A 26732-nucleotide genomic window follows, 5' to 3' on the forward strand; every position below is an offset into this window, starting at 1 on the left:
TGGGTCCGAAGTGGCAAAGCCTGGTGGAGGGGGCAGGCCCCTGCCAGGGGTTCTGTAGACCTCTCATCTGCTAAGATGAAGCTGCAGTGTCTGCAGAGAATGTGACCCCTCTGAGGCCCGGCAGCATTCGTTACTCTGACTCCTGCCATACATGAGGTCAGAACCCCTTGTAGTGGTCTGTCCTGGCCCCTCCCAAACTAAGCACCAAGCTCCGACTCCTTCAGGAGTCTCTCACAATCCTGATCTCACAGGAATTGGGGAATAATTTCCTACTCACTCATTTCCTGTGTACACAAGTTACTTCTAGATCAGTCTATTTATTGCACTTTCTCAGTCCCCTCTCCCCATTAGTCAGCCATTGGAACCAGGATACCACCTCTTCATCGCTCCATCCACAGTACTATCTTGTCCTTCTGCAAACGTATCCTGGTTAATACAGACTGAAGTTCCTGTCATGGAGAATAGAGTGATCCATAAACCTGGAAAGAGACAGTCTCAGATTCAGCTAGGTTAGGCTGGACTGGGGGTGGGGTGGGGCTTAAACCTTGAATGGGCAGGGGTAGTAATGAAGAAGTGGAGCTGCTGCCAATGGGTGGTGCTTAGAGGGGTGGGAGGTGGCAGCGAAGGGAGCAGAAACATTCCAGGCCTCCCACAGGAATGCTGTAGATTCTTGAGTGTTCAGAAGTCATAGCCATAAGGTGAAACACAAAGACATGGATGAATCTTTAGCTCCTTTGAATAGCCACTACTAGCAGTAGCCACTACTGCCCAGATTCCGGGGCCAGTTTTCCCTGGAAAGACCAAAACCTCCTATTCCATTTCCCAACTCTGAATAAGATGGAAAGCATCTCCAAGGATTTAAGTGATCTCCCCACCCTCCCCCCTCCCAGCCTAACCTGGTCATTGCGCTTTTGATGAGGCAGTGGCGGGGGTTCCGGATCCACGGCATGGTCTCTTCTGGGCGCACTCCTGCAGCGTTGGACCGCCAGAAGCTGAAGTTCTGAGCATCAGTCAGGGGGACCCTGAAGACCTGATTAGGGACTGAATGGTTAGGCAGGTTATCAGATTTCTTAGAGTTTGTGCCTTAGGGCACCACAAGCCCAACGTAGCAACTAGGCTTGACCAGATGCTGAGAAGTCCCGGAAATGTAGTCACCACACTCGGCTCCACTTCTGGATTTCAGCATCTTACACCCTACATGGTCAGTGGAATCAGTCTTGGTTCTTCTGGTGTTTACCACAAGTCAATCTCTAAGAGCGCTTTCCCCAAGTGCTAAGGTGGTGCAAAAACAAGTGGTCCACCTACTTGGTTTCTTTTCTATTTGGCCATGCCACATGGCTTGTGGGATCTTAAGTTTCCCAACCAGGGATTGAACCTAGGTCCTCAGCAATAAGAGTGCAGAGTCCTAACCACACATCCCACTTGGAAAATGTGCAAGATGGGTCTACTGGTTCTTCCTTCCCTCCCCCTTTGATTATTTCAGGAAATTCTCTGAAATTTAGCAGTGATACTGCCTTATATTTAGGTATTGCTAACATATAATTGTGAGAAGGCAATGGCAATCCACTATAGTACTCTTCCCTGGCAAATCCCATGGACGGAGGAGCCTGGTAGGCTGCAGTCCATGGGGTCACTAAGAGTCGGACACGACTGAGTGACTTCACTTTCACTTTCCACTTTCATGCATTGGAGAAGGAAATGGCAACCCATTCCAGTGTTCTTGCCTGGAGAATCCCAGGGATGGGGAAGCCTGGTGGGCTGCTGTCTCGGGTCACACAAAGTCAGACACAACTGAAGCGACTTAGCAGCAGCAGCAGCAACATATAACTTATCAAGTGAAAGTGAAGTTGCTCAGTCGTGTCTGACTCTTTTCGACCCCATGGACTGTAGACTACCAGGTTCTTCATTCGTGGGATTTTCCAGGCAAGAATACTGGAGTGGATTGCCATTTCCTTCTCCAGGAGATCTTCCTGACCCAGGGACTGAACCCGGGGTCTCCCACATTGTAGGCAGATGCTTTACTGTCTGAGCCACTAGGGAAGTCCTATAATTTATCCAGTACCTGTTAAATTTTAAATGTTGTATTAGATATTTAAAAAATTTTGAATATCAGACTTACCTAGATTTTCTTTTTTTGGATTTTCACTCTTAATTTATTGTATAAATCTAATTATACCAGTGTATAAAACTTGTATACGTTTTAAAACTTAGAATTATAGCCTAATATTCTGGCTATCTAGTCTTTATAATTATTATTTTTTTAAAAAAATCCCTACTATATTATTGGGGCCTTCCAGGTGGCTTAGCGGCAAAGAATCTGCCTGCCAGTGCAGGAGTCTCGGGTTTGATCCCTGGGTTGGGAAGCCCCTCTGAGGAAGGAAGTGGCAGTGCACTCTGGTATTCTTGCCTGGGAAATCCCATGGATAGAGGAGACTGGGGGACTACAGTCCATGGGATTGCAAAGAGTCCAATACGATTAAGCAAAAAAAAAAAAAAAAACAAAAAACACCACATTCCCACTTTTCAGTTACAACTAGGCTATTAACATACTGATACAGTTCTGTCACCACAGGATCCCAGAGTTGCCCTTTTACAGTCACATACTCCTCCCTCCACTCCTTGGTAATCGGTAATGTGTTCTTTAGTTCTGTAATTTTGTCAGTTCAAGAGTGTTGTATAAATGGCATCATACAGTATGGGATCTTCTGGGGACTGGCTTTCTTTACATAGCAGAATTCCCTGGAGATTCCTGCAAGTATCTGCCTATATCAGTAGCTTGTCCTGCTGCTGCTGCTGCTAAGTCACTTCAGTCGTGTCCGACTCTGTGCGACCCCATAGATGGCAGCCCACCAGGCTCCTCCGTCCCTGGGATTCTCCAGGCAAGAACACTGTAGTGGGTTGCCATTTCCTTCTCCAATGCAGGAAAGTGAAAAGTCTAAGTGAAGTCGCTCAGTCATGTCTGACTCAGCGACCCCATGGACTGCAGCTTGTCCTAGGTACTTTTTAAAATGTAAGTTTCTCTTTCTCAAAAAACACTAGAGTGTTATTCCAGTTTTCAGATGGTCTAGAGGCTTCCTTGGTGGCTCAGAGGTTAAAGTGTCTGCCTGCAATACGGGAGACCCGGGTTCGATCCCTGGGTTGGGAAGATCCCCTGGAGAAGGAAATGGCAACCCACTCCAGGATTCTTGCCTGGAGAATCCCATGGACAGAGAAGCCTGGTGGGCTACAGTCCATGGGGTCACAAAGAGTTGGACACGACTGAATGACTTCACTCACTCAGAGAAGTTACGTGATCAGAGGATTTTGCCCAAGGTCACACAGTTTGTTTGGAGTTGAAAAAAAGTAAAGTCGCTCAGTCGTGTCTGACTCTTTGCGACACCATGGACTGCAGCCTACCAGGTTCCTCCCTCCGTGGGATTCTCCAGGGAAGAGTACTGGAGTGGGTTGCCATCTCTTTCTCCAGGGGATCTTCCCGACCCAGGGATCGAAACCCGGTCTTCTGCATTCCAGGCGGACGCTTTAACCTCTCAGCTACAAGCTTTGATCCTCATAACAATCCTGTAAGATTGGTGGAGTCGGCATTTTCTGCCCTTTTTTTTTTTAATGAATGAGGAAACAAGTTTAAAGAGGATACGTGACTTATCCACGGTGAGACACTTGAAAGAGACAGAAAGTACTCACGGGTAGATCTTCTGCTGTCAATTCTGATTCAGTTTTTATCTTATCTTGTTTATCTCACTTTTGGAGCCCACTTTCTCCCTCTTCTCAGTCTCTTCTTGGCTCTTTTTGACCTCGCCGCCTGCTCTAAAACAGTGCCCACCACATCCCAGCCACTTTAGCAACTCAGACCCACCTTTTCTGCCCCTAGAATTGTGACAAACCCAAGATACTTACATGTCTTTAACGATACCTTCCGAACAGCTTCGTGGTACTTTGTGTGGCTATTTTGGTGCACAGAATAATTCCCATCTTCTGAGGAAATAGGGGGAAGCCTCGTGGGCACTGGATCCTTCTGGTCTGAAACGAGAGCAGACTTGGTCTGAGTGCCTAGCAAATGGGATTGTTTGGCTTTCTCAGTCTCTGGTCTCCACGCTAACCCGGCACAGGCAGGGGTCCCTCCAAGCCCCTCACAAGCCAAGTGCTGCAGGGTAAGAAGGGGTTCATGGGACACAGTAGTATCAGGAAGAGCATTTTGGGCAGCAGGCATCAAGTGTGTTAGGAGCATTAGAGAGCTCTCAGCTTGCAATTGGTTTAGAGATGGACTGGTGCTGGGTCAAATGGAGAGGGACAGGGCCAGGAGCTGGGAAGGCAGTATAGAGTGGGATAGTGTAGTCTTAGCATTCTTATGGGGGTTTAGAAATCTCAGATGCAAAATCTGTAACTTCTTATAGTGACTGAAAAGATGAGATTTTCCTTACCCAGTGCTGTGGTCTGAATGTTTGAATTCCCTCCACTCCATCCTCCCCCCAAATCCATATGTTGAAAACCTAATGCCCAAGGTAATAGCATTTGGAGGTGGGGCTCTTGGGGTGTGATTCATGAGATGGAGCCCCCATGAATGGAATAAGTGCCCTTATAAAAAGAGGCCTGAGAGAGCTTCCTGGCCCCTTCTGCCACGTGAGGGAACAACAGGAAGTCTGCAACCTGGAAGAGAGCCCTCACCTGGCTTCCTGATCCTGGACTGCCAGTCTCCCGTGAGAAATAAATCTCTGTTTATAAGCCACCCAGTCTATGGTATTTTGTTATAGCAGCCTGCATGGACTCAGCCTCTCTTGTAGCAAGGCCAAGGGCCAAGAGTTTTGGCTAGGCTAATCAACACGTCTTCTTCAGATTCTGAATCAAAGATTGGGGTTGCAAAGAAGTTGGGACCATGTGAAGTCTTTTTCTGTTGATGGAGGTTGGGGCAGTGAAGCTGCCTCTTGTCTCCAGCAGCACTGTCTGGGGCCCAGTGTCCTCGGTGCCGGCAGTGCCCACCACAGCACTGAATGCATTGGCGGATCTGCACAGCCAGGTCTATGGCATGACTGTGAACCTTGTTTCTGGTTACTATCTGCCAAACTTGGTTCTCTGTCCCTTCTACAGTTTTTATGTGCCTCCTAATATTTTTTAAACAACTATTTCAAGGACTTGCCTGGTAGTCTAGTGGTTAAGAGTTTGCCTTGCAATGCAGGGGGCTTGGGTTTGATCCCTGGCAGGGAACTAAGTCCCACACGCCACAGAGCAACTGAGCACACACACCACAACTAGAGGGTCTGTGGGCTGCAGTGAAAGGTCTCACATGTTGCAACGAAGACCTGACACACCTGAATAATAAATTTTTTTAATAAAAATTACTTCGTTGTGAAACACACATAAAAAAAGTTTATGTATATAATTTATACAACTTAATGAGTTTGGAGATAAGTATACACCTGTGAAACCATCACCAAAATCTATGCCACAAACATATCCATCTCCTCCAAAAACTTCCTCTCACCTTCTTAATTATTATTTTGTAACAAGAACATCTAACATGAACTCTAATCTCTTTGTAGAGTTTTAAGTATATAGTATAGTATTAACTATACTATGCTGTACAGTAGATCTCTAGGATTTATTCTTCTTGCATAACTGAAACTTTGTACTCTTTGATTATTGCCCTCCTGTTTTTTCCTCCCCTGAGCCTCTGGTAAACACTATTGTATTCTTTGCTTCTATTGAGTTTAATTATTTTGGATTCCTCACATAAGTGGTATGTAATATGTGTCCTCTGTCTGGCTTATTTCACTTGGCATATCTTCCAGGTTCATCCATGTTGTTGCAAGTGTCAGGATTTCCCTATTTTTTTTAAGGCCAACTAATATTCTGTTGTATGCACTTACCACATTAAAAGAATCCATCCAAGCCCTAATGGACATTTCTGTTACTTCCATGTCTTGGCTAGTGTGCATAATGCTGCAACAAATATGAGAGTGCAGATATCCCTTTACGATCATGATTTCAGTTTCTTTGGGGATATATATACCAGAAGTGAGACTGCTGGATCATATGGCAGTTCTATTTTAATTTCTTGAGAAATTGCCCTGTTTTCTATAGTGGCTGTACCCATTTGCTTACCTACCACAATGCATGTGGGTTCCCTTTTCTTCTCACCAATGCTGTTAAGTTTTGTGGATTTTGTTTTTTATTATACCCACTTTAAGAGGTGTGAGGTGATATATCATTGTGGTTTTAATTTGCATTTCCCTGGTGATTAGATGTTGAGCATCTTTTCATATACTTGTTGGCCATTTGTTTGTCTTCTTTGGAGAAGTCTATTCAGATCCTCTGCCCATTTAGTTGGATTTTCTTTCTTTTTTTGCTGTTGAGTTGTAGGAATTCATTATGTGTTTTGGGTATTAACCCTTTATCATATATATGGTTTGCAAGTATTTTCTCCCATACTGTAGGCTGTCTTTTCAATTTGTTTCTTTTGCCACATGGAAGCTTTTAAGTTTGGTGTAGTCTTACCACTATCTTTAAAAAAAAATTCATGTTCTACTTAAATAGGCTAGATTTGGCTTGCATCTCAGAATCCTGAGCTTGTAGTGAACTGGGTCAAAGCTTGCCATTCTCTCTGGAAATTGTTGAGATTGCGGACTCATCTTGGGTGGGTGGTGGGGATGCCTGCTGTTCTGTAGTTCTTCTGCAGTTCCTGCTTTCCCCTTTATTCTGCTTGGCCCCACATGTTGTTCATCATCTCTGTCCCTCCATCCTCCCTTTTGCCCTCCCATGGACACCCTTAACATTCTCTGCGACAGTGACACCACAGAGTGGGGCAAGGTTTGAGTCCCCTCCACTGACAGTTGAGGGCTGGGACAGGTGGAACCCTGGACTGAACCAGGGGTTGGCTTTGTACTTCATCACAGGTTACATTTCCTAGAAACAGTGTCATTTGAGTTTGGTTGTTTGACTTTGGGCTAAGTGAGGGTGGCAGAATGTCCATGGCCAAGTAAGTGTAGACCAAGAAAGAGCAACAGCATATTCCTAGTGAGCAATGGGACCTGGATTGCAGGCAAGTACTGATTAGGGTGCCGGTGACAGAGGGAACTCTTTCTCTGGTCCTGAGGCCTCAGGCTGATAGTTCTTTAAAGTATAGCCGTATGATTATTATCAGATGACTGTTATGTCAGTTTCTGAGTAGTGGGTGCTTAGCTTCCTGTATGGGTTACCATGTGCTTGGAGGCATATTAGACAGTGTCACCCACTTGGATGCCTTCCTCGTGAATCAAGCACCAGTTGGCCTACTCTTCGGATCAGTATTTGGCAAGCTGGAAGATATTTTTGGTAACCCATAACTTTGCCAAGTTGTGGAAGCCACCCGAGGTGAAGGGTGGTGAGGGGTAGGTAAGAATCATGCCACAGCTACTGTGAAAGAGCATGTTCTGGATAGCGCAATGCAATGAACTCTTTATAAGCAAATTCCATTGTGGCAAGGGAGAAAAATTCATCATTTTTTTGGCAGATGGTATAACAGAGGTTCTTCATCCACTTAGTTAATACTATACTCCATATGGTTTTTTGTGGTAAATAGATAGGAAGGGCCCTGACAGCTTCTTCTAGAACCAGGCCATAAATTAGGAATTACCAAAAGACCAGATTTAATGCTTTGAATGGACTGTGAAGGATATATGGGGTAATGCAAAAGTATGGCTGGATCTTCTACTTTTCCAAATTTATGTTGCAGATTTCTCAGTAGTATAAGCTTCCCAGGGCCCCTAAGAAGGTCACAAAATCTTAGTTTCCCACTGCTTTGCCCACTGTTTCTGTTAGTTAGAACTGGGGCTGATTGGCCACAATGTTTTCAGGCTGAAAACTTTTTAGAATGGGTCTACCTATGATGGTTCAGATGGTAAAGAATCTTCCTGCAATGCAGGAGACCTGGGTTTGATCCCTGGGTCAGGAAGATCCCCTGGAAAAAGGAATAGTTACCCACCCCAGTATTCTTGCCTGGAGAATTTCATGGACAGAGGAGCCTGGTGGGCTATAGCCCATGGGGTCACAAAGAGTTGGACATAACTGAACAACTAAGCATGTACGCTACCTCAGTGACTCCCAGAATTCTGAATTTTAGGTTAAGGTATTTGCCTGTCTGTTCCAGATTCTTAGTACATAGTGATGATATTATCTAACAGATATTACTTGAAGTTGGTGTCACTATAAGCAGAGTAATACCACCCAGACTAGAAATGCATACAAGATATTTGTAGAACATACTTGTAGAAATGCAAACAACATTTCTAGATGTTATGGTATTGTACATAAAATATGACTCCTATCTAAGAGGTTGTATCAGATATGAGGCAAGTTGACTGGAGTATTAACACAGACTGAAACTGGTTGAAATATTTTTGGAAGCTATCTTGTACTTAGTCTTTCCTGACATCAGGAAATTGTCAGTGATTTGGGAGAAAGTGAACAAGAACATAAACCCAGGCAACCAGACCAATTCTCAGGGCACATTTTACACATGGGGGCAGTTCCTTTACCTCTGAAAATATCTTCCTTAAAGTGGTGGAGTTCTTCAGAATTCTGAACACAGGGAAAGTTGGGGGGTGCATGAGATAAGAGAGAGACAGTGCTGGTTGCAGACTGCTGATATAAAATGGACTGCATGGATCTTCTAGCGATAACAACAATAAGAGCTGATATGCAATGAATGTGCTTGGCACAACTGTAAAACGTGGGTACTATTACTTTATTTTATAAATGGAGAAACGGAGGCCCAGAGAAGTTTACTGATTTGCCAAGATCACATGACTAGCTTATGGCCAAGACACGAGTTTAACCCAGCACTTTGGCTCTACTGCCCATGCTCTTAACCACCACATTAAATTGGCTTCTGAAATATCATCAGAGTTTCCAGGAAATACCAAAGGCTAAGGAAAAATATGAACTGATAGAACTACCCTCTTAGTGGGCTCTCTTGTGTATAGCTGAATGAGGGCCCTGTCAAGGGTGTCTTCTCACCCTGAAGAAGCCTTGTGTTGGGTAAGGGACTTAGTAATATAACCTTGTTCCAGAAGCAGATCTTCGCCTCCCTGAGTGTCACTTAAATGCAGAACACCATTTCCTATGGCTAGCATCGAGGGAACAGAGAAGACAAACCTGGTGGGTCACTCTTCAGTGGATTAGACCAGCCTCAGTGGGGAGAACCAGCAGGGAAAGACCCCTGTGAAAAAAGTGGTCTGTCTGCTGCAATACAGACACAGTCACCTACCTTGGAGGTGCCCATTCCTGAGGCTCTGGCAGGGTGGTATTACTCTGCTTGCAGTTATACCAACTTCAAGACAACTGCAAGTAATGTCTATTAGATAGTATCTAACTGTGAGTAGCTTGAGTATCTTGTCCCTCTAGTTTCAGGTGGATGAGGATGACGGTCTGCAGAAGCTATGAGATGTATGAGTGTTTCCAAAAATAATTTCAGTACATTTATCCATTTAGAAAGGTAGAGGGGCTCAGAGACTTTGGCCAGTTCACTCTTGGCTGCATTGTGCCATTCACGCTCCTGTTCGAAAAGCCAGAACTACAGTGCCCTCTGCTGGAGTCTAAGAATGGCATATCCAGCTGTCTTCTCATAGCGGGTCATCAAACAGGCAGCTAGCAGAGGTCAAGAGAACTAGGAGACTGAGCAGAGTACTTTCCAGCAAGGGTGGGGAAAACCACCTATGGGATCCCTTTGGCAAGATCCAGAAAATGAGAATACAAGTGATACATACTCAGTTTTTACCAAAGATATACTTTTTCTTTGAAGAGATTCATTTGGAAGTAAGAGCAACTAGGAGGACTCATTATGGAATTCCTCTGGGAGGAGGAATGATAAAGGCTGCAGTGGAGGAAGATGGAGTGAGGCCCTTTGGATATGCAGAGCTCGGAGGTCACTGTGTCTGTGGCTGGAGGGCAGTCACTAGAGAGTCTGGCAGGCAGACTCTGTCATTCGTTTCCAATCAAGAACAAGCATAAGCACCCTTTACCACCAATCCCCATCAATTTGCCTCTGAGACGCCTGTCAGTGGGCAATGCCCTGAGTGGAGATGTGTGTTGGGATTATGTCTAGCTTGACCTAGGTTTTTCATATAACAAGGCAAGGGAGTTGTCTTAGCAAAGGGCCATATAAGGGAATTTTTCTGAAATTCTAAGACACTTCTGAACCAAGAAAAGAGTCCAGGTGTGATGCTAAAAGAAGATAGGAGAATAGGACTCAAAGCAACTGGTGAGACAGATTCAGCAAAGGAAAGGATAGATATGTGGCCAGGCTCTCCTGGGCAGGATAGGGAAGGGAAAGCTTAGGCACTCAAGGTGAATGAACTCAGGAAGCTGGGCTGAACCTGCAGGGGCAACTAGTAGAATTAGGATCAGTAAGGTGAGTCTGGGAGGGGTAGGAATTACTGATTGGTGGACAAGAGAGTTCTGGTCACTGGTCAGGGATGCACTTCTGTGAGCAACTGCAATTGACCAGGCTCTTTCAGGGTCTGGGATGAGCTATCCTTTGATGCCAGCTAGCATTTGTTGCTTCTCAAGAAATCTTATGGTTAAAAATATTGCTTTCCATGGGAACTCCCTGGTGGTCTGATGGTTAGGACTCGGAGCTTTCACTGCCAAAGGGCCCAGGTTCAATCCTTGGTTGGGGAACTAAGATCCTATAAGCTATATGACCCAAATATATATATTGCTTTTCAGGCTCTCTACCCTGGCAAGTATGTTTGGAGTAGCAAATATATTCCAGTCAGAGGAAAGGTATATATTCCCTATGTAAATAAAATTATGGTTTTTAACTTTTCTTCCAATCATCTGTCATACAGTTTTATGTGCTAGGTCTCAGGTGTATTACATACATTGTATATTTAATTTACTCTCCAAAACAGATCAGTAAGGAAGGCATTATTATCTCCATTTACAGGTGAGGAAAATGGGGCACTCTGAATTTGCTTAGTGTGAGTTAGCTTTGAGTACCTGATAAGAATGAGTTTCTCAAGTCAAGGATAAACCAAAATATGCTCTCCACACCCGGTTTTCCTCTTTGGCTTTTCTATTTTGGTTCTTTATCAGGAGGAAAAGAAAGGAAGGGGGCAGAGACTGGCAGAATATTTAGTTACCTGTGTTGACTCACTTCTACAAGTTCTCATTATGACTATAATAAGGAAAGGTTGAGTGGGCCCTCATATCTACTAGAAGGGGAAAAAAACTTTCTTCAAAGAAAAATTGTGAATAACTCAAAAATATCATTATAGTATGTGTTAAGAATGTGAAGTGTTAATAGATTCATTTTAATGTTGCTGTTAAAGCCCTCACTGAAGAGCCAGGTAAGAGTGTGGCTGATCTGAGCATGGAGAACAGGTTGAAGTGCTAGTACAGGCAGTCAGAAAAGGGTCAAGCCACTTGAGTGAATGTATTAACAAGGTGAAATCAGTCAGAAAGTGAGAGGGGCCAGAGAATCATTCTGAATACAACTCACAGTCCTGTAAGATCACTTGTGTTGTGGAACTAAGGGTGAGCACAGTCAGGAACTGTGTGTTCCTTAAATTAATGAATGTAGAAATTGAGATTAGAAAGGCCTGGTTAAGCATGGTGGATGGATGTGGTTTTTAAGAGCCAAACAGAATGCAGTATTTTCTCCACACATAACTTTTTCCGAACCAGTTCTGAAGTAACAGAAGGGTATGAAGCAAGTTCCTCATTATGGTGGTCCACATTCCCAAACCTCTACCAGCTGACATACTGTAAGCAACATTAGCACCATCAGGATTCAGAACCAGGTGAGCTCTGTTGCTCTTTCTTGTTAATATGTTAAATGAGACGAAAGCCAAGAGTTTACCATTTAATTTAGCAACATCACCATGGATAGGAGCACTGGTGACTAGGTATGTTTCAGTGGACTGGTGGGGGCAAGAGCCCGACTGATGTAGGTTCAAGAGAGACTGGCAGGACATTTGGAGACAGAAAGACCCGACAATTCTTTTGAGAAGCTTTTCTGTAGGCAGGGAAATAGGATGTAAGGTTTTAAGATGGAAAAAATTATAGCATGTATGTATGTAGATAGGAATGGTTAGACACAGAAAAACTGATGCAACATTTGGAGTAGTACTAGCAAAGTATCTTTGAATAGTCAAAAATCTGATGCACAAGTGGAGGGGTTGGTCTTAAGTGTGTAGAACATTCGCTTGTTATTATAAGACATGTATGGGCACAGATGCGGTAGATGGATAGATATGGTTTGTGAGGGGTTATATAAATTATCTTCCAGTTGCTTTCATTTTCACTGTGAAATAGAAGGAAAGTCATTATCTGAGAGTGAGGATAGGGGAGGAAATGGTGGAGGTATGAGGGAAGAGAAGATATGAAGAGGCCTTCAGCAGAGTGAGAAAATGCATAGAACAAAGAAATGTAGTCTGACATTTGGGCAGCCATAAAGACCCATTTGAGTTTAGTGATCAGGAATTTTAAAGTGAGGTCAATCAGCATGGTTGTTTTTCTCCTGTTGATGAGTATAAACTACTTTTCCTAGGAATTTTGGTATAATCAGGAGTGGGAGTGGGGAGAGTGGTGGAGCAAGAAATGGGGATAACAGCTTGAGGGGATCATATGATCAGGAGAGGATTCCTTTTTTTCCCAGATGGAAGAGATTACAGCACATGTGTATACTTATGGGAATGATCTGGGAAGAGGGAAAAAACTGAGGGAGAAGGGGATAATTACAGGAGCAAAATCCTTGAGGTTAAGAGTGGATTAGATCCATGACTTCCCTGGTGGTCCAGTAGTTAAGAATCCACCTGCCAGTGCAGGGACACAGGTTCAGTCTCTGTTCTAGGAAGATCCCACGTGCCACAGAGCAACTAAGCCTATGTGCCACAACTACTGAGCCTGCGCTCCAGAGCCCGTGCTTCATAACAAGAGATGCCACCACAATGAGAAGCCCGTTGCACTGCAACAAAGAGTGGCCTCCACTTGCCACGACTAGAGAAAGCCCACTTACAGCAGCAAAGATCCAGTGCAGCCAAAAATAAATAAACCCAAAAAAAGTGGATGAGATAGAGCAGACAAATGGAGTTAGTTCATTCATTGTAGCAGAGGGAAGATAGAAATGCAGTGGAATGTTAGATGTGATGACGGACAGTGTCTTTTGATTACTCCTACTTAGTTAAATAAGAAACAAGGAAGTTATTACCTCAGAGTGAGGATGGGAGAGGGCATTTTAGAGATTTGAGGAGAGAATAGATGTGAAGTTGCCTTGAGGAGTAGGAGAGTGGCTAGGGAAATATAACAGGATTATCAGGAAGTCCCAAGTGCTCACTTGAGATTTGTGGTTATTGTTCCTAACCATTCTAGGAAGACTAGATATCCTAGGAGGAGAGCCATATACACATACCTTTGTCTTGATAGATTGCCCTGGAGTTCAACACTCCAACTCCCTTGAGTTTCATAGCCTTATCCTGAGCTTCTAGAGTCAGCCTATGTACCCCAGAGCTTGGTCACATGAGCCCAGACTTCAGTTCTGGGGCAGCTGAAGTGGCTTCAAGGGAATACTAGAAACAGAACATAATTGCTATTGAGTGGAATTTTTACATAGAAGTCTGAATAATATAACTGAAACCAAACTTCGCAGAGGGTAGTCAAGTTCCCTGAATGTCTTTGTGCATAGATATTTCAGGATGTGCACAATTAAAATGACTGGTGAAGAATATACAGTATGCTGCCACTTTATGGCAAAAGACACACATGGATTGAAAGTGAGGGGATGGAAAAAGATAATTCATGCAAATGGAAACAGTAAGAAGTCAGGGGTAGCAATATTCTTATTAGACAAAATAGACTTTAAAACAAAGTCCATGAAGAAAGACAAAGAAGGACACTGTCTAATGATAAAGGAATCATTATATTACAAGAAGAAGATATTATATGTGTTATTAATAACATACATACACCCAATATACACCCAACAAGACAAAATGGTTCTCTAAGGAGGTATTACAAAATAGCTGAAAAAAGAGAAACAAAAGTCAAAGGAGAAAAGGAAAGATATACCCATCTGAATGCAGAGTTCCTAAGAATAGCAAGGAGAGACAAGAAAGCCTTCCTAAGTGAACAATGTAAAGAAATAGGGGAAAACAATAGAGTGGGAAAGACTAGAGATCTCTTCAAGAAAATTAGAGATACCAAGGGAACACGTCATGCAAAGATGGGCACAGCAAAGGACAGAAACAGTATGGACCTAAAAGAAACAAGACACTAAGAAGAAGTGGGAAGAACTGTACAAAAAAGGTCTTAATGAGCTGGATAACCACCATGGTATGTTCACTCACCTAGAATCAGACATCCTGGAGTGTGAAGTCAAGTGGGCCTTAAGAAGTATTACTACGAACAAAACTAGTGGAGGTGATGAAATTCCAGTTGAGCTATTTCAAATTCTAAAGGATGATGATGCTGTAAAGTGTTGTACTCAACATGCCAGCAAATTTGGAAAACTCATCAGTGACCACAGCACTGGAAAAGGTCAGTTTTCATTCCAATTCCAAAGAAGGGCAATGCCAAAGAATGTTCAAATGACCGTACAGTTGTGCTCATTTCACATGCTAGTAAGGTAACGCTCAAAATCCAAGCTAGGCTTCAACAGTATGTTAACCGAGAACTTCCAGATGTACAAGGTGGATTTAGAAAAGGCAGAGGAACAGAGATCAAATGGTCAACATCTGTTGGATCACAGAAAACCCAAAGGAATTCCAGAAAAATATCTACTTCTGCTTCACTGACTAATCTAAAGCCTTCAACTGTGTGGATCACAACAAACTGTGGAAAACTCTTAGAGAGATGGGAATATCAGACCACCTTACCTGCCTCCTGAGAAATCTGTATGCAGGTCAAGAAGCAACAGTTAGAGCCAGACATGCAACAATGGACTTATTCAAAGTTGAGAAAGGAGGCTGTATATTGTCACCCTGCTTATTTATGCAGCGTACATCATGTGAAATGCTGGACTGGATGACTTGCAAGCTGGATTCAAGATTGCTGGGAGCAATATCAATAACCTCAGATATGCAGATGACACCACCCTAATGGAAGAAAGCAAAGAGAAACAAAAGAGCCTCTTGATGAGGTGAAAAGAGGAGAGTGAAAAAGCTGGCTTAAAACTCAACACTGAAAAAACTAAGATCATAGCATCTAGTCCCATCACTTCATGGCAAATAGGTGGGGAAACAATGGAAACAGTGAGAGACTTTATTTTCTTGAATTCCAAAATCACTGAAGATGGTGACTGCAGCAACAGCAGCAGGAGACTTTAACACCTCACTGACATCAAAGGACAGATCTTCCAGACAGAAAATCAGTAAAGCAACAGAAATCCTAAAGAACACAATAAAACAGCTGGACTAAACTTATATCTACAAGACACTACATCCAAACAAAACAAAACAAACAAAAAAAGAACCAGGACTTCCCTGGTGGTGCAGTGGATAAGAATTTGCCTGTCAATGCAGGGGGCACATGGGTTTGATCCCTGGTTTGGGAAGATTCTACATGCTGAGGAGCACCTAAGCCCATGCACAACTACTGAGCCCATGCTCTAGGGCCCACAAGCTGCAGCAGCTGAAGGCCACGTGCCTAAAGCCTGCGCACCACCACAAGAGGAGCCATCACAACGAGAAGCCCACGCACCAGAGTGAAGAGGAGACCCTGCTCGCCACAGCTAGAGAAAGTCAGTAGAGTAACGAAGACCTAGCACAGTCAATAAAAATAGATAAATGATTTTCTAAAAAAGAACCAGAGTACACATTCTTTTCAAGTCTCAAGGAACATTTTCTAGAATAGACCACATAATTTCACACAAAGCAAGACTCAACAAAGTTAAGAGGAGAGAAATAATTTCAAGCATCCTTTCTGACCATAGCAGTATGAAACTAGAAATCAACCATAGGAGAAAAAAATTCTTGTTACAAATGGGAGATGAGTCACAGGTTTCTGACTGGGATTCAGTGAAAGTAGTCTGTGATCAAAGTGGGAGTTGGAAGTGCTTTGCTATAGTTTTGGCCTTGAACTGCTTCTAGATTTTGAAATTTACTCTTATGAAGTTCTTGCCTTACCTCTACACATGGCTAGTTCATTCTCATTTTTCATGAAGTTGCTCAAACATTGCTTCCTTGATTATTGTCTAAAGTGGACCTCTCCAAGTTACTCTCCATCATGGGATCTATGAATTCAGTTGCCTCCAAGAGTCAGGCAGATAATGAATAAAACAAACTGAGCAAGAAACTTGTCCAATCAAAATGGGCAGCTGCTACTTGACTCTGGCCGTTTGTGCTCATGTGGGAACTTAGGGCCAGTGAGGCCAGTTCTAATCTTTAAGAGAAGTCAGAAATGTGGAATTTACATAAAATCTCCTGAGTTTTAGATGTTGGACCAAATTTTTTCAAGAAATCACTCTGCAGGCTGAGTCTGGCCCTCTGGCCAGCAGTTTATAACTCCTGAGCCATTGCATCAACTTTCCCACCCTTATATCCTTTCCATACTTGTTATACTTGTTATAATCTGTGAATATCTTGTTTGTTTATTTATTGTCTGTGTTAGTCACTTTTGTATTCCCAGTGTCTAACACAGGGCCTGGCACAGTCAGTTCCCAAAAAATAAATATCTGATGTTGAATGAGAAGGAGAATCTGGATTGATGCCCTACTTGGGGGTTTTCTATGTACTCTGAATATTATATATATGAATTATAAATATGTGTGTTTTATATGTATGTGCGAATTATAAATTTGTGTTTATATAGAGGTGTGTGTATATATATAAATATGTGTATACACACATACACATCTATAAATAGCAAATATTTTCTCTTAGTCTTTCTTTTATTTATTTAATTTTGGCCATGCTGCATGGCTTGTGGGATTTTAGTTCCCAGACCAGGGATCAAACCCAGGTCCTTGGCAATGAAAGTGTGGAGTCCTGACCACTAGACTAACAGGGAATTCCTCTCTTAGTTGCTTTCTTACCTTTAACTTTATGATGTCTTTTGATACAGAATTTTTATTTAGGAAAGGTTGTCAATCTTTAATTTTAGGCTTCTGGGCCTTATGTCCTACAAGAAAGTTTTCTGAAATCATCCTAGGATTGTGAAAATATTTTACATTTTCCTCTAATATTTCTATAGTTTTGTCTTATATGCTTAGGTCTTTACATCATCAAGAATTTATTTTTGTGTATAAATATGAGGTAGATACCATATTATGCTAATGATGTCCTTTTTTACTTAATTTACAAAGTGTTTTCTAAAAGTATCAAATGCCTTTTTAGTTCCTAGTGATAGTTGGATATAACTGTTGGACATACAGGTGTGGTGTATTTATATTTATCTATTTCCTAATAGTAAATCATCATTGCATTTCTGGAATAAATCCTACTTGATGGTATATGATTGTCTTTATTCTTGAACTTAACCTATTAGTGAATTTGTCCATTTATTGGTCTATGGGTTCCTCTTTTGTACTGTATTCTATATTGTTTTATGTTATTTTATCAGTTTGTGTTAGTATTGTAAAATTAATTGGTTATTTTTTTTTTTCTATTAAGAATGGAATTATCTGGAACGTTTTGAAAATATTTCCTATCAAATTTGTCTGAGCCCACATTTTGTTCTACACAACTGTAATAACTTTCATTTTCTCTTATGATTATTGATTTAATAAGTTTATACTTATTTATTTTAAAATCTGTCTTATAATCCAAACATTTACAAAAACACATAAACCTCTTTTCACTTACTTGACAGTTTTCTTTGAAACACAAAATGTTTTAATTTTTATGAAATCCAGTCTATCTTTTCTTCTGTCATTTATGCTTTTGCTGTCATTTATTACAAAACATTGCCTAATCCAAGGTCATGAAGATTTTTCTTCTAAAGTTTTAAAGTTTTAGCTCTTAATGTCTGTGATCCATTTTGAGTTTATTTTTGCAGATGGTGTGAGGTGGGGTCCAGTTCATTCTTTTGCAGGTGATTATCCAGTTTTTGCAACACCATTTGTTGAAAAAACTATTCTCTCCCATTGAATTGTCTTGGCACCTTTGTTGCAAATCAATTGACCATAAATATAAGGGTTTATTTCTAGACTCTCAATTCTATTTCACTGATCTAATATGGCAATTCTTATGCCAACATCACCATGGTCTTGATTATAGAAGCTTTGTAGAAGAATTGAAATTGGGAAGTATGTCCTCCATCATTCTTATTCTTCAAGATTGCTTTGGTTATTCTGGATACCCTACATTTCCATATGAATTTTAGAGTATCTTGTCAATTTCTATCAGATATCATTATCTTTGGGTAATATTTCTTTGTTTTTTAACTGAAGTATAGTTGACATACAATATTAGATTAGTCTCATTTGAGTGATATTTCACCACAAGGAATTCTAAGCTTCTAAAATATGTCTGGAAAGAGACCTCACATTTATTTCCCCCCGTATCCTAACTCACATATAGAATTTGGCAAATATTCAGGAACCTCTAGCTTGGTCCAGGACAAGCATATCTAAGTTTTTATCAATAATTCTTTACAATGCCCTAGTTCCTTGGTGTATTTTAGAGTATTAAATGTGAATAGCTCAATATTATAAATATTAGGAGCTCTTCTAAAGAAGCTCCATTGAATAGGTTTGCTAGATTAATGTTCTGCATTTCCTCTGAAAAATGTATTAAAAGATGCCTGAAACACTCCAGTTGCAGCCAAGAGCTACTCTCTAGCATACCTGCATACTTATGCTCCCACCAGCTGAACTGTATGCATACCAAGAGTCAACTGTTATTTTTCTCCCCGCAAAATTTACTCCAGTTTTACTTTGTAATTGCAATTTAATGATATATTATTTAAACTAATGGAATATGTATTTTTAAAAAAGGATCAGTGGGTGCCTCCATGAGATTTACTAGGGGCACCCCAAGCAAATAGTCCCAACCTTTCTCTATAAAATGTATCAAGCAAGAATTAAATAAACTTCCGGGATATTAAAAAAAGAGCAGTGATTTTGTATAAAAATGAAATGGAATGCTTTGGAAAAACTCATGCCTAAATTTTACACTTGGAGTTAAAATGGATGTGAGAAAATTACCATTTTGGAACTATCGTAGAGATAACCGAATCATCAGTAGATGCTAAAACTAGTAAGAAAAAGTTTGATGTAAAATAGGGTATTTACATTTCTTCAAAATATCTTCCTGGAAATCACTACTAATTACAAAATAAAAATAGCAACTTTGAAACTGTTTGGGTTTCGTCTCAGGGGCTCTGAAGAGCTCTGATACTGTAGTACTTTATGTCTCAGTGCAGAAAAGAATTCAACAAGAGACAAAGTGATAGGTAAGAAGTAGCTGATTAGAGGAGGACACTTGGGAGGCTTACAAGTAGGTGGGCAAGGGGATGCCATGCTCTGAGAACTTACTGGGCTAGTTTTATAATCACAGGAAAAGTGGGGAGAGGGAGAAGGACTTCTTTGTCTTTCTTGAGTAGACGTCATGCTTCCATCATCAGCTCCTCCTCCAGGTTGGACAAGGGAGTTTTTTGTCCCTACATGGTCAAGCTAGGTGCACAAATTATTGTTTTTTATGTGTGCAGAGAGCATGTCCTAGGGATCATTAACTTACTGAGCTCAATGGGCAGGATGTGAGTCTCACGCCACCATTGTTTTATTGTTTTGGTTCATGTCTTCTGCCGCTGCGTGGTTCTGTTGCTAAGCTAGTCTGCTTGGTTTCGTGGTTAAGCAAACCTGCTTTCTTAAGTAATCATTAAATTACAGGGTCTCCCATACTGTTTCGTATAATCTCCCAGTGGGATTAACTACTTATTCACCTATTTTGTTCCTTTACTCTGTCACTATCAACTTGGCAGTGAAGAAGACTGGAAAACACCACCTTAATCAAATGGTCAAAGTTAACATCACCAATAATGGGACAAAATGACATCTCAAGCCTCCTGATGTGATGTATTAAAAACGTACTATTGCTTATTCCTGCCCAAAATATTTAAACCTGATCTAGAGAAAGGAAGTGTTAGTTGCTCAGCTGTGTCCAACTCTTGGCAACCCTGTGGACTGTAGCCCACCAGGCTCCCATGTCCATGGCATTTTTCAGACAAGAATATTGGAGTGGGTTACCATTCCCTTCTCCAGGGGATCTTCCCGACCCAGGGACTGAACTTGGGTCTCTCACACTGCAGGCAGATTCTTTACCATTTGAGCCATAAGGGAAGCCCTTAATCTTAATAAACATCAGATAAACCCAAATTAAGAAAAATTGTATTAAATGTCTTGCCTGTACTCTTAAAATTGTCAATGTCACGAAACAAAGGAGCAGAGGAATTTTTCCAGATAAAAGGAAACTAAAGAGGCATGCCAACTAAATGCAATGCCTGATCCTTAATTGGATCCTAAAAGGGAAAATTTTGTTCTAAAGGACATTAACAGGGCAACTGGAAAAATTGGAATATAGACTGTAGGTAATTAGATAATAGTATTGTATCAGTGTTAAAATTGCTGAGTTTGATAACTTATACTGTGGATTATCTAAAAAAATGTCCTTATTCTTTTTTAAAAATAATTTTATTTATTTGTTTTTGGCCGTGCTGGGTCTTTGATGCTGCTCGGGCTTTTGTCTAGTTGCATGGAGCAGGGGCTACTCTCTAGTTGCAGTGTGCAGGTTTCTCTTTCTGGTGGCTTCTGTTGTTGCAGAGCATGGGATCTAGGGCATGTGAGCTTTAGTAGCTTTAGTAGCTGCGGCTCCCAGGCTCTAGGGCACACGCTCCATAGTTGTGGCACACTGGCTTACTGCTCTGGGGCATCCCAGATCAGGGATTGAACCTATGTTCCCTGCATTGGCAGGCGGATTCTTTACCACTGAGCCACCAGGGCAGCCCCTAAAAAAGTGTTTTTATTTTTAAGAAATACAAACTGAAATATTTGAGAGTAAAGGACATAATATGAACTACTGATTCTCAACTAGCTGAGAAAAAAATAGATGTTTATATATAGATATGCTAATATATATAATATATATATATATGAGGGGAGAGAGAACAAGCAAATATGGCCAAATATTAACAATTGACTAATTTGGGTAAAGGGTATAGGGAATTTCTTTGTACCAGTCTTACAAATTTTCTATAATTTTGGAAATACATCACAAAAATCAGTTTTAAAAATGATTAACCATAAAGTTTATTTTCTTTCCCTCCTAAATTTCCTAAAGTGACGTCAAAATAGCAACAACAAGGACTTCCTTGGTGGTCCTGTGGTTGAGAATCTGCCTGCCAATGCAGGGGACACAGGTTCCATTCCTGGTCTGGGAAGATTTCACATGCCACGGGGCAACTGAGTCCATGCACCACGACTACTGACACCAGTGTGCCTAGAGCCCATGTTCACAAGAGCAGCCACTGCAGTGAGAAGCCCACACCCTGCAACCAGAGAGCAGCCCCCACTTGCAGCAACTAGAGAAAGCCTGTGCACAGCAAGGAAGACCCAGTGCTGCCCCCAGAACAAACAAGCAAAAAAACAGTGATGAAAATGGCATTAACCTTCAGGGGCAGAGGGAGAGTAAGTGTGCAGTAGCAGATGATTATTTCACTGGAAACATCTTTTGAATAATGGAAGTGGATAAAGGGGCAGCAGCTAACTTATCAGAATGCCCATGCGTGTGTGCTGCAGCACTTCATCCTGTCTGACTATTTGAAACCCCATGGACTGCAGTCCCCCAGGCTCCTCTGCCCGTGAGATTCTCCAGGCAAGAATACTGGAGTGGGGCATCACGCCCTCCTCCAGGGGATCTTCCCAACCCAGGGATGGGACCCCCATCTCCTGCATTGGCAAGTGGGTTCTTTACCATTCATGCTACCTGGGAAGCCCCAGTTTATCAGAATAGGAAAAGTTTTAACTCAAGTTTCTGCAATGGAGGATATATCTAGAATTGACCTAATCTGCTTGAGAATCTCAAACTTTGGTATATAGCAGGTACCACAGATGGTAGGAGTAAAAAAATAGGTCTGAGAACAGGGAGGTACTCACTGAAACTCTGTCTACAGAAGGCTCATCATATTCACCATGCCCCAGCAAGGAGATGAAAGAGTTCTCTGTCCAGAAGCCCCATTTCTGGCTATATATTCAAAGGCAATAAAAACAGGATCTTGAAGAGAAATCTTCACTTTCATGTTCACTGCAGCATTATTCACAATAGCCATTTACAGAATCTCAAGTGTCTGCCAACGAATGAATGGGTAAAGAAGATGCGGTATGAATACATTTACAATGAAATACTATTCAGTCATGGGAAAAAAGGAAATCCTGTTATTTGCTGCCACATGAACGAACCTTCAGGGCACGATGCTAAGTAAGATAAGTGAGTGAGTCAGACAGAAGAAGACAAATACTGTACGATCTCACTTATATGTGGAATCTATAAAAGTAGAACTCAGAAGGTAGAATGGTGGTCACCAGGAGCTGGAGGTGAGCGGATGAGATGTTGGCCGAAGGGTATAAACTTCCATTTATAAGATGAATAAGTTATGGGGATCTAACGTACAGCATGGTGATTATAGGTAATTAAATGGTATTATATATAATTGAAAGGTACTGAGAGAGTAGATCCTAAATGTTATTACCACAAGAAAGAAATGGCAATTATGTGATGTCATGGAGGTATTAGAGCTAATGATACAGTGGTTAACATTCTGCAATATATTTTAAATGTATCAAATCAACATATTGTACACCTTAAACTTACACAATTTGCTTGTTGTTGTTTAGTAGCTAAGTTGTGTCCAACTCTTTGTGACCACATGGACTGTAGCCCACCAGACTCTTCTGTCCATGGGATTCCCCAGGCAAGAATACTGGAGTGGGTTGCCATTTCTTTCTCCAGGGGATGTTCCTGACCAGGGATTGAACTCACGTCTCCTGCTTGGCAGGTGGAGTCTTTACTGCTGCACCACCAGGGAAGCCCAAACTTACACAATGTTTTATGTCAATTATATCTCAATAAAAATGAGGAAAAAAGAGAAAGATGTCTTTGGAGGAACTGAATCTTGGAGGCACTGCACTCCTGGACAAGATTTACTGTGAGGGATGGCATATGGTGTAGGACTAAAAATACCATGATTAAGTGAAAACCAAGATCCTCAAAAGTGAGACTCTCAGTCTTGGTCGCAGTATGCTAGCAACAAACACGTAACAATCCCCAGAGAGGCAAGTATGGTGTTCTTCCCTGGAGAACACGTAGAAAGCCAGTGGAAAGCTCCTAGAGAAGCCCAAAATGGATAACCAACCCTGCCCTCCAGGCTTCTAGTCAGCTTTTTAGTTCCTCACTCTTACAATAAAGAGCCAAGGATAACCAGTTATTTGACAATAGTTATCAGTGAGGAAAACAGAGCCCAAAATAAACTCATAGGAAAGAAAAGAGCAGGAGAAACAGAGCTAATGCAGAGAACAGAAGAGAATTTCAAATAAAGTATAAATATCCTGGAAGAAAAAAGATGTGGAAAAGGAAAACCAGAGGACCAAAAACAGTCCTTGGAAATTAAGAATATAGTCACCAAAATATTCTGATACAAAGATATGGTGATTTGCCCATGTCCACAGCTTCTTTATTACCCTTCCTCTTGTGTGTGGGCTGGATTTAGTGACTCTCTTCTAACAAAAAGAATAAGGTGGAAGTGACAGTCACTTCTGAGACGAGGTCATAAAAAGACATTTGGCTTCCTTCCTCCTTCCTCTCTTTCTCTGATCACCAGCTTTCAGGAAAGTTAGCTGCCAGGTTAGAACACTCAAGCAGCTTATGGGGAGGCTCATGTGGTGAGACACTGAGGTGTCGTGTCAAGAGCCAGAGATGCCCAGCTGTTGATAAGAACTGAGGCCTCCAGCCATGAGATGACTGGAGCCCCTGTTGACACCCTGTCTGAAAACACATGAGAAACCCGGAGCTAGAGCCACCTCCCTAAACTCCTTCCGGATTCCTGATTCACAGATACTATAAGGTAATACATGTTTTGTTGGTTTAAGCCTCTATGTTTTAGGGTAATTTCTTACACAGCAAAAGATAATTAACCCAGAAGGTTGGAAGATAAAATTGAGGAGGCTCCCAAAGAGTAAATTTTTTAAAACCCAAAGGAAATATAGAGAAATATGACTAAAGTTAGAGGATCACCTCAGGTTTTACAGCTGATAAATGGAAGTTCCAAAAAGAGAGAAGAGAGAAAATAGAGAATACATTAATAAAGAAGTAATAGAGGAAAATTTGTCAGAAATGAAGGGTACAAATGTCCAGGTTGAAAAAGCTCATGGAAAGTCTATCACAGTGAATAAAAAAAGACCCATACAGAAAGTTCCAACATTATGAAATTTTGAACACTTTGGGTACAAAGAAGGAAACAAAAAGCTTCTGGAGACAAATAAATCCTACACAAAAGAATACAGCCGGAAGTTAGAGGGCAATAAAGTATACCTTCAAAGTTTTCGGAAAATGACTTTCAACCTAGAATTCCATATCTGGAAAAGCTGACAAGTGTGATGGCAGTCTAAAACCATTCTTCACTCAAAAACATACTTCCGATACATTCTTAGAAAGCTAGTCAAGGATATATTCCAGGAAAAGGAGAGAGTAAAACCAAGAAAGAAAGAATCCAGGAAATAGGGAATAAAATCCTGGACAGAGGCAAAAGCAAGTTTTAGGAAAGAGCTATGTGCCAGGAATAGAAGGCAGAATGTAGGAGTAGGAGAGAGAAGTTTGGGAAAAAAGGAATTGGTAGATTAGTTGTTGTGTTTTGAATGATTGGAAAAGATATCACTGGGCATTGGATAGAGTTGTTGAAGTAATAGCAGAGAACCAAGCAAATGGGGGGAAAAAAAAAACAATGGTGGCAGTTCTTAACTCTAGGAATAAACAAAAAATTGAACAAAAAAGTTATTATAGTCAAATTAATTGCCTTAGAAGTAAACAATTTTTACATATTTTAAGACTACAAGACTATAGATATAAGCTTGTATTAGGGTTTCTACTGCTACATCTCAAATGACCACAAATTTAGTGGCTTAAAACAACACCCTGGTGGTCCAAGTGGCTAAAACTCCACTCTCCCAGTGCAGCTGGCCAGGGCTCAATCCTTAGTCAGGGAACTGGATCCCATATGCTGCAACTAGAAGAGGATTCCTGTGAGCAGCAACTAAAGATCCCACATGCTGCAACTAAGATGGGAGAGCCCATCTGCCGCAACTGAGACCGGACACAGCCAAAATAAATAAATACTTAAAACAACAACATCATTCACTCACCATCTGACACTTCTATAAATCAGAAGTCTGGCAAGTCTCTACTTAGTCTCACAAGGCTGAAATCTAAGTCTTGGCTGGGCTAGGGTCTTATTTGGAGTCTCTAGGAAGAATCTTGGAGAAGGCAATGGCACCCCACTCCAGTACTCTTGCCTGGAAAGTCCCATGGACAGAGGAGCCTGGTAGGCTGCAGTCCATGGGGTCACTAAGAGTCGAACATGACTGAGCAACTTCACTTTGACTTTTCACTTTCCTGCATTGGAGAAGGAGATGGCAACCCACTCCAGTGTTCTTGCCTGGAGAATCCCAGGGACGGGGGAGCCTGGTGGGCTGCCGTCTATGGGGTCACACAGAGTCAGACATGACTGAAGCGACTTAGCAGCAGCAGCAGCAGCAGGAAGAATCTATTTTCAGGTTCATTCAGGTTATTGACAGAATTCAGGTTTTTGTTGTTATAGGACTGATGCCTTGCTGACTGTCAGCTGGGACACTTTTTTCAGCTCCTAACTGCCACCCACATTCCTTGGCATGCAGCCTGCCTCCATCTTCAGAGCCCCACATGCTTCCAATCTCCAAATTCCACTTTTTCTGTTAACTGGAAAAAACCACTCAGATTTTAAAGGGCTTGTGTGATTAGATTAGGCCCACTCACATAATCTCCTTTTTTTCTATGTAAAGTAACAATCACCAGAGTGTTTTCCATCATATTCAGAGGTTCCACCCACATTCAAAGGGGAGGGGATGATATAAGGCCAAGATTCACTGAGGGTCATTCTTAGAATTTTTCTTACCATAAACCTAAAATTGTGACATAACTATACTAGAAGAACTAGGACGGGAGAGGGGAAGCTAAATTCTCAACTATCATTACAGGAGGGCAATATATAAACCAAAATGGAACATGGGAAATTAGTGAGTAGGCCAAGTGTGTTTCTCTGAGAGAGGGTGATGAACTAACTGAGAGAGGGTGATAAACTAATTTGGAGACAAAACTATCCTCACCAGAGCACAATGCTTCGACCCAGCTGGGTGGGGGCAAGTAGGGTGTAGCGCTATTAAGGGATTCCTAGGGTTTATTCAGAGAAGGCAATGGCACCCCACTCCAGTACTCTTGCCTGGAAAATCCCATGGACGGAAGAGCCTGGAAGGCTGCAGTCCATGGGGTTGCTGAGGGTTGGACACGACTGAGCGACTTCACTTTGACTTTTCACTTTCATGCATTGGAGAAGGAAATGGCAACCCACTCCAGTGTTCTTGCCTGGAGTATCCCAAGGACTGGGGAGCCTGTCTATGGGGTCGCAGAGTCAGACAAGACTGAAGCGACTTAGCAGCAGCAGCAGCAGCAGCAGCAGGGTCTATTAGTGGGACCCTTTGTACAAATCTTACTTGAATGCTAAATACATGAAACAGAGCTTCT

General features: G+C 41.7%; 1 protein-coding gene across 1 annotated transcript; it reads right to left on the reverse strand.

Moving 5' to 3' along the window:
• Positions 1 to 123: 123 nt before the first annotated feature.
• On the reverse strand, positions 124 to 16104 carry LOC120861228 (testis-expressed protein 49-like). Its single transcript, XM_040236865.1, has 4 exons — positions 16095 to 16104; positions 3895 to 4017; positions 897 to 1041; positions 124 to 479 (listed from the first exon to the last, which is right to left on the reverse strand). Exons 1-4 carry the CDS (start codon positions 16102 to 16104, stop codon positions 431 to 433), a joined length of 327 nt encoding a protein of 108 aa, XP_040092799.1. The 3' UTR covers positions 124 to 430.
• Between the last annotated feature and the right edge of the window lie 10628 nt (positions 16105 to 26732).

The sequence above is a fragment of the Oryx dammah genome, unplaced genomic scaffold, assembly GCF_014754425.2.
Source record: "Oryx dammah isolate SB20612 unplaced genomic scaffold, SCBI_Odam_1.1 HiC_scaffold_11232, whole genome shotgun sequence".
NCBI classification, from domain to species: Eukaryota; Metazoa; Chordata; class Mammalia; order Artiodactyla; family Bovidae; genus Oryx; species Oryx dammah.

Bases quoted from the DNA above. Each gene is read 5' to 3' on its own strand.
- LOC120861228 (XM_040236865.1), bottom strand. The intron at 1,042-3,894 runs GTAAGTATCTTG...CTAACCATTCAG, and splicing joins GAAGGTATCGTTAAAGACAT to TCCCTAATCAGGTCTTCAGG. The intron at 480-896 runs GTTAGGCTGGGA...GTCTCTTTCCAG, and splicing joins ATCAAAAGCGCAATGACCAG to GTTTATGGATCACTCTATTC.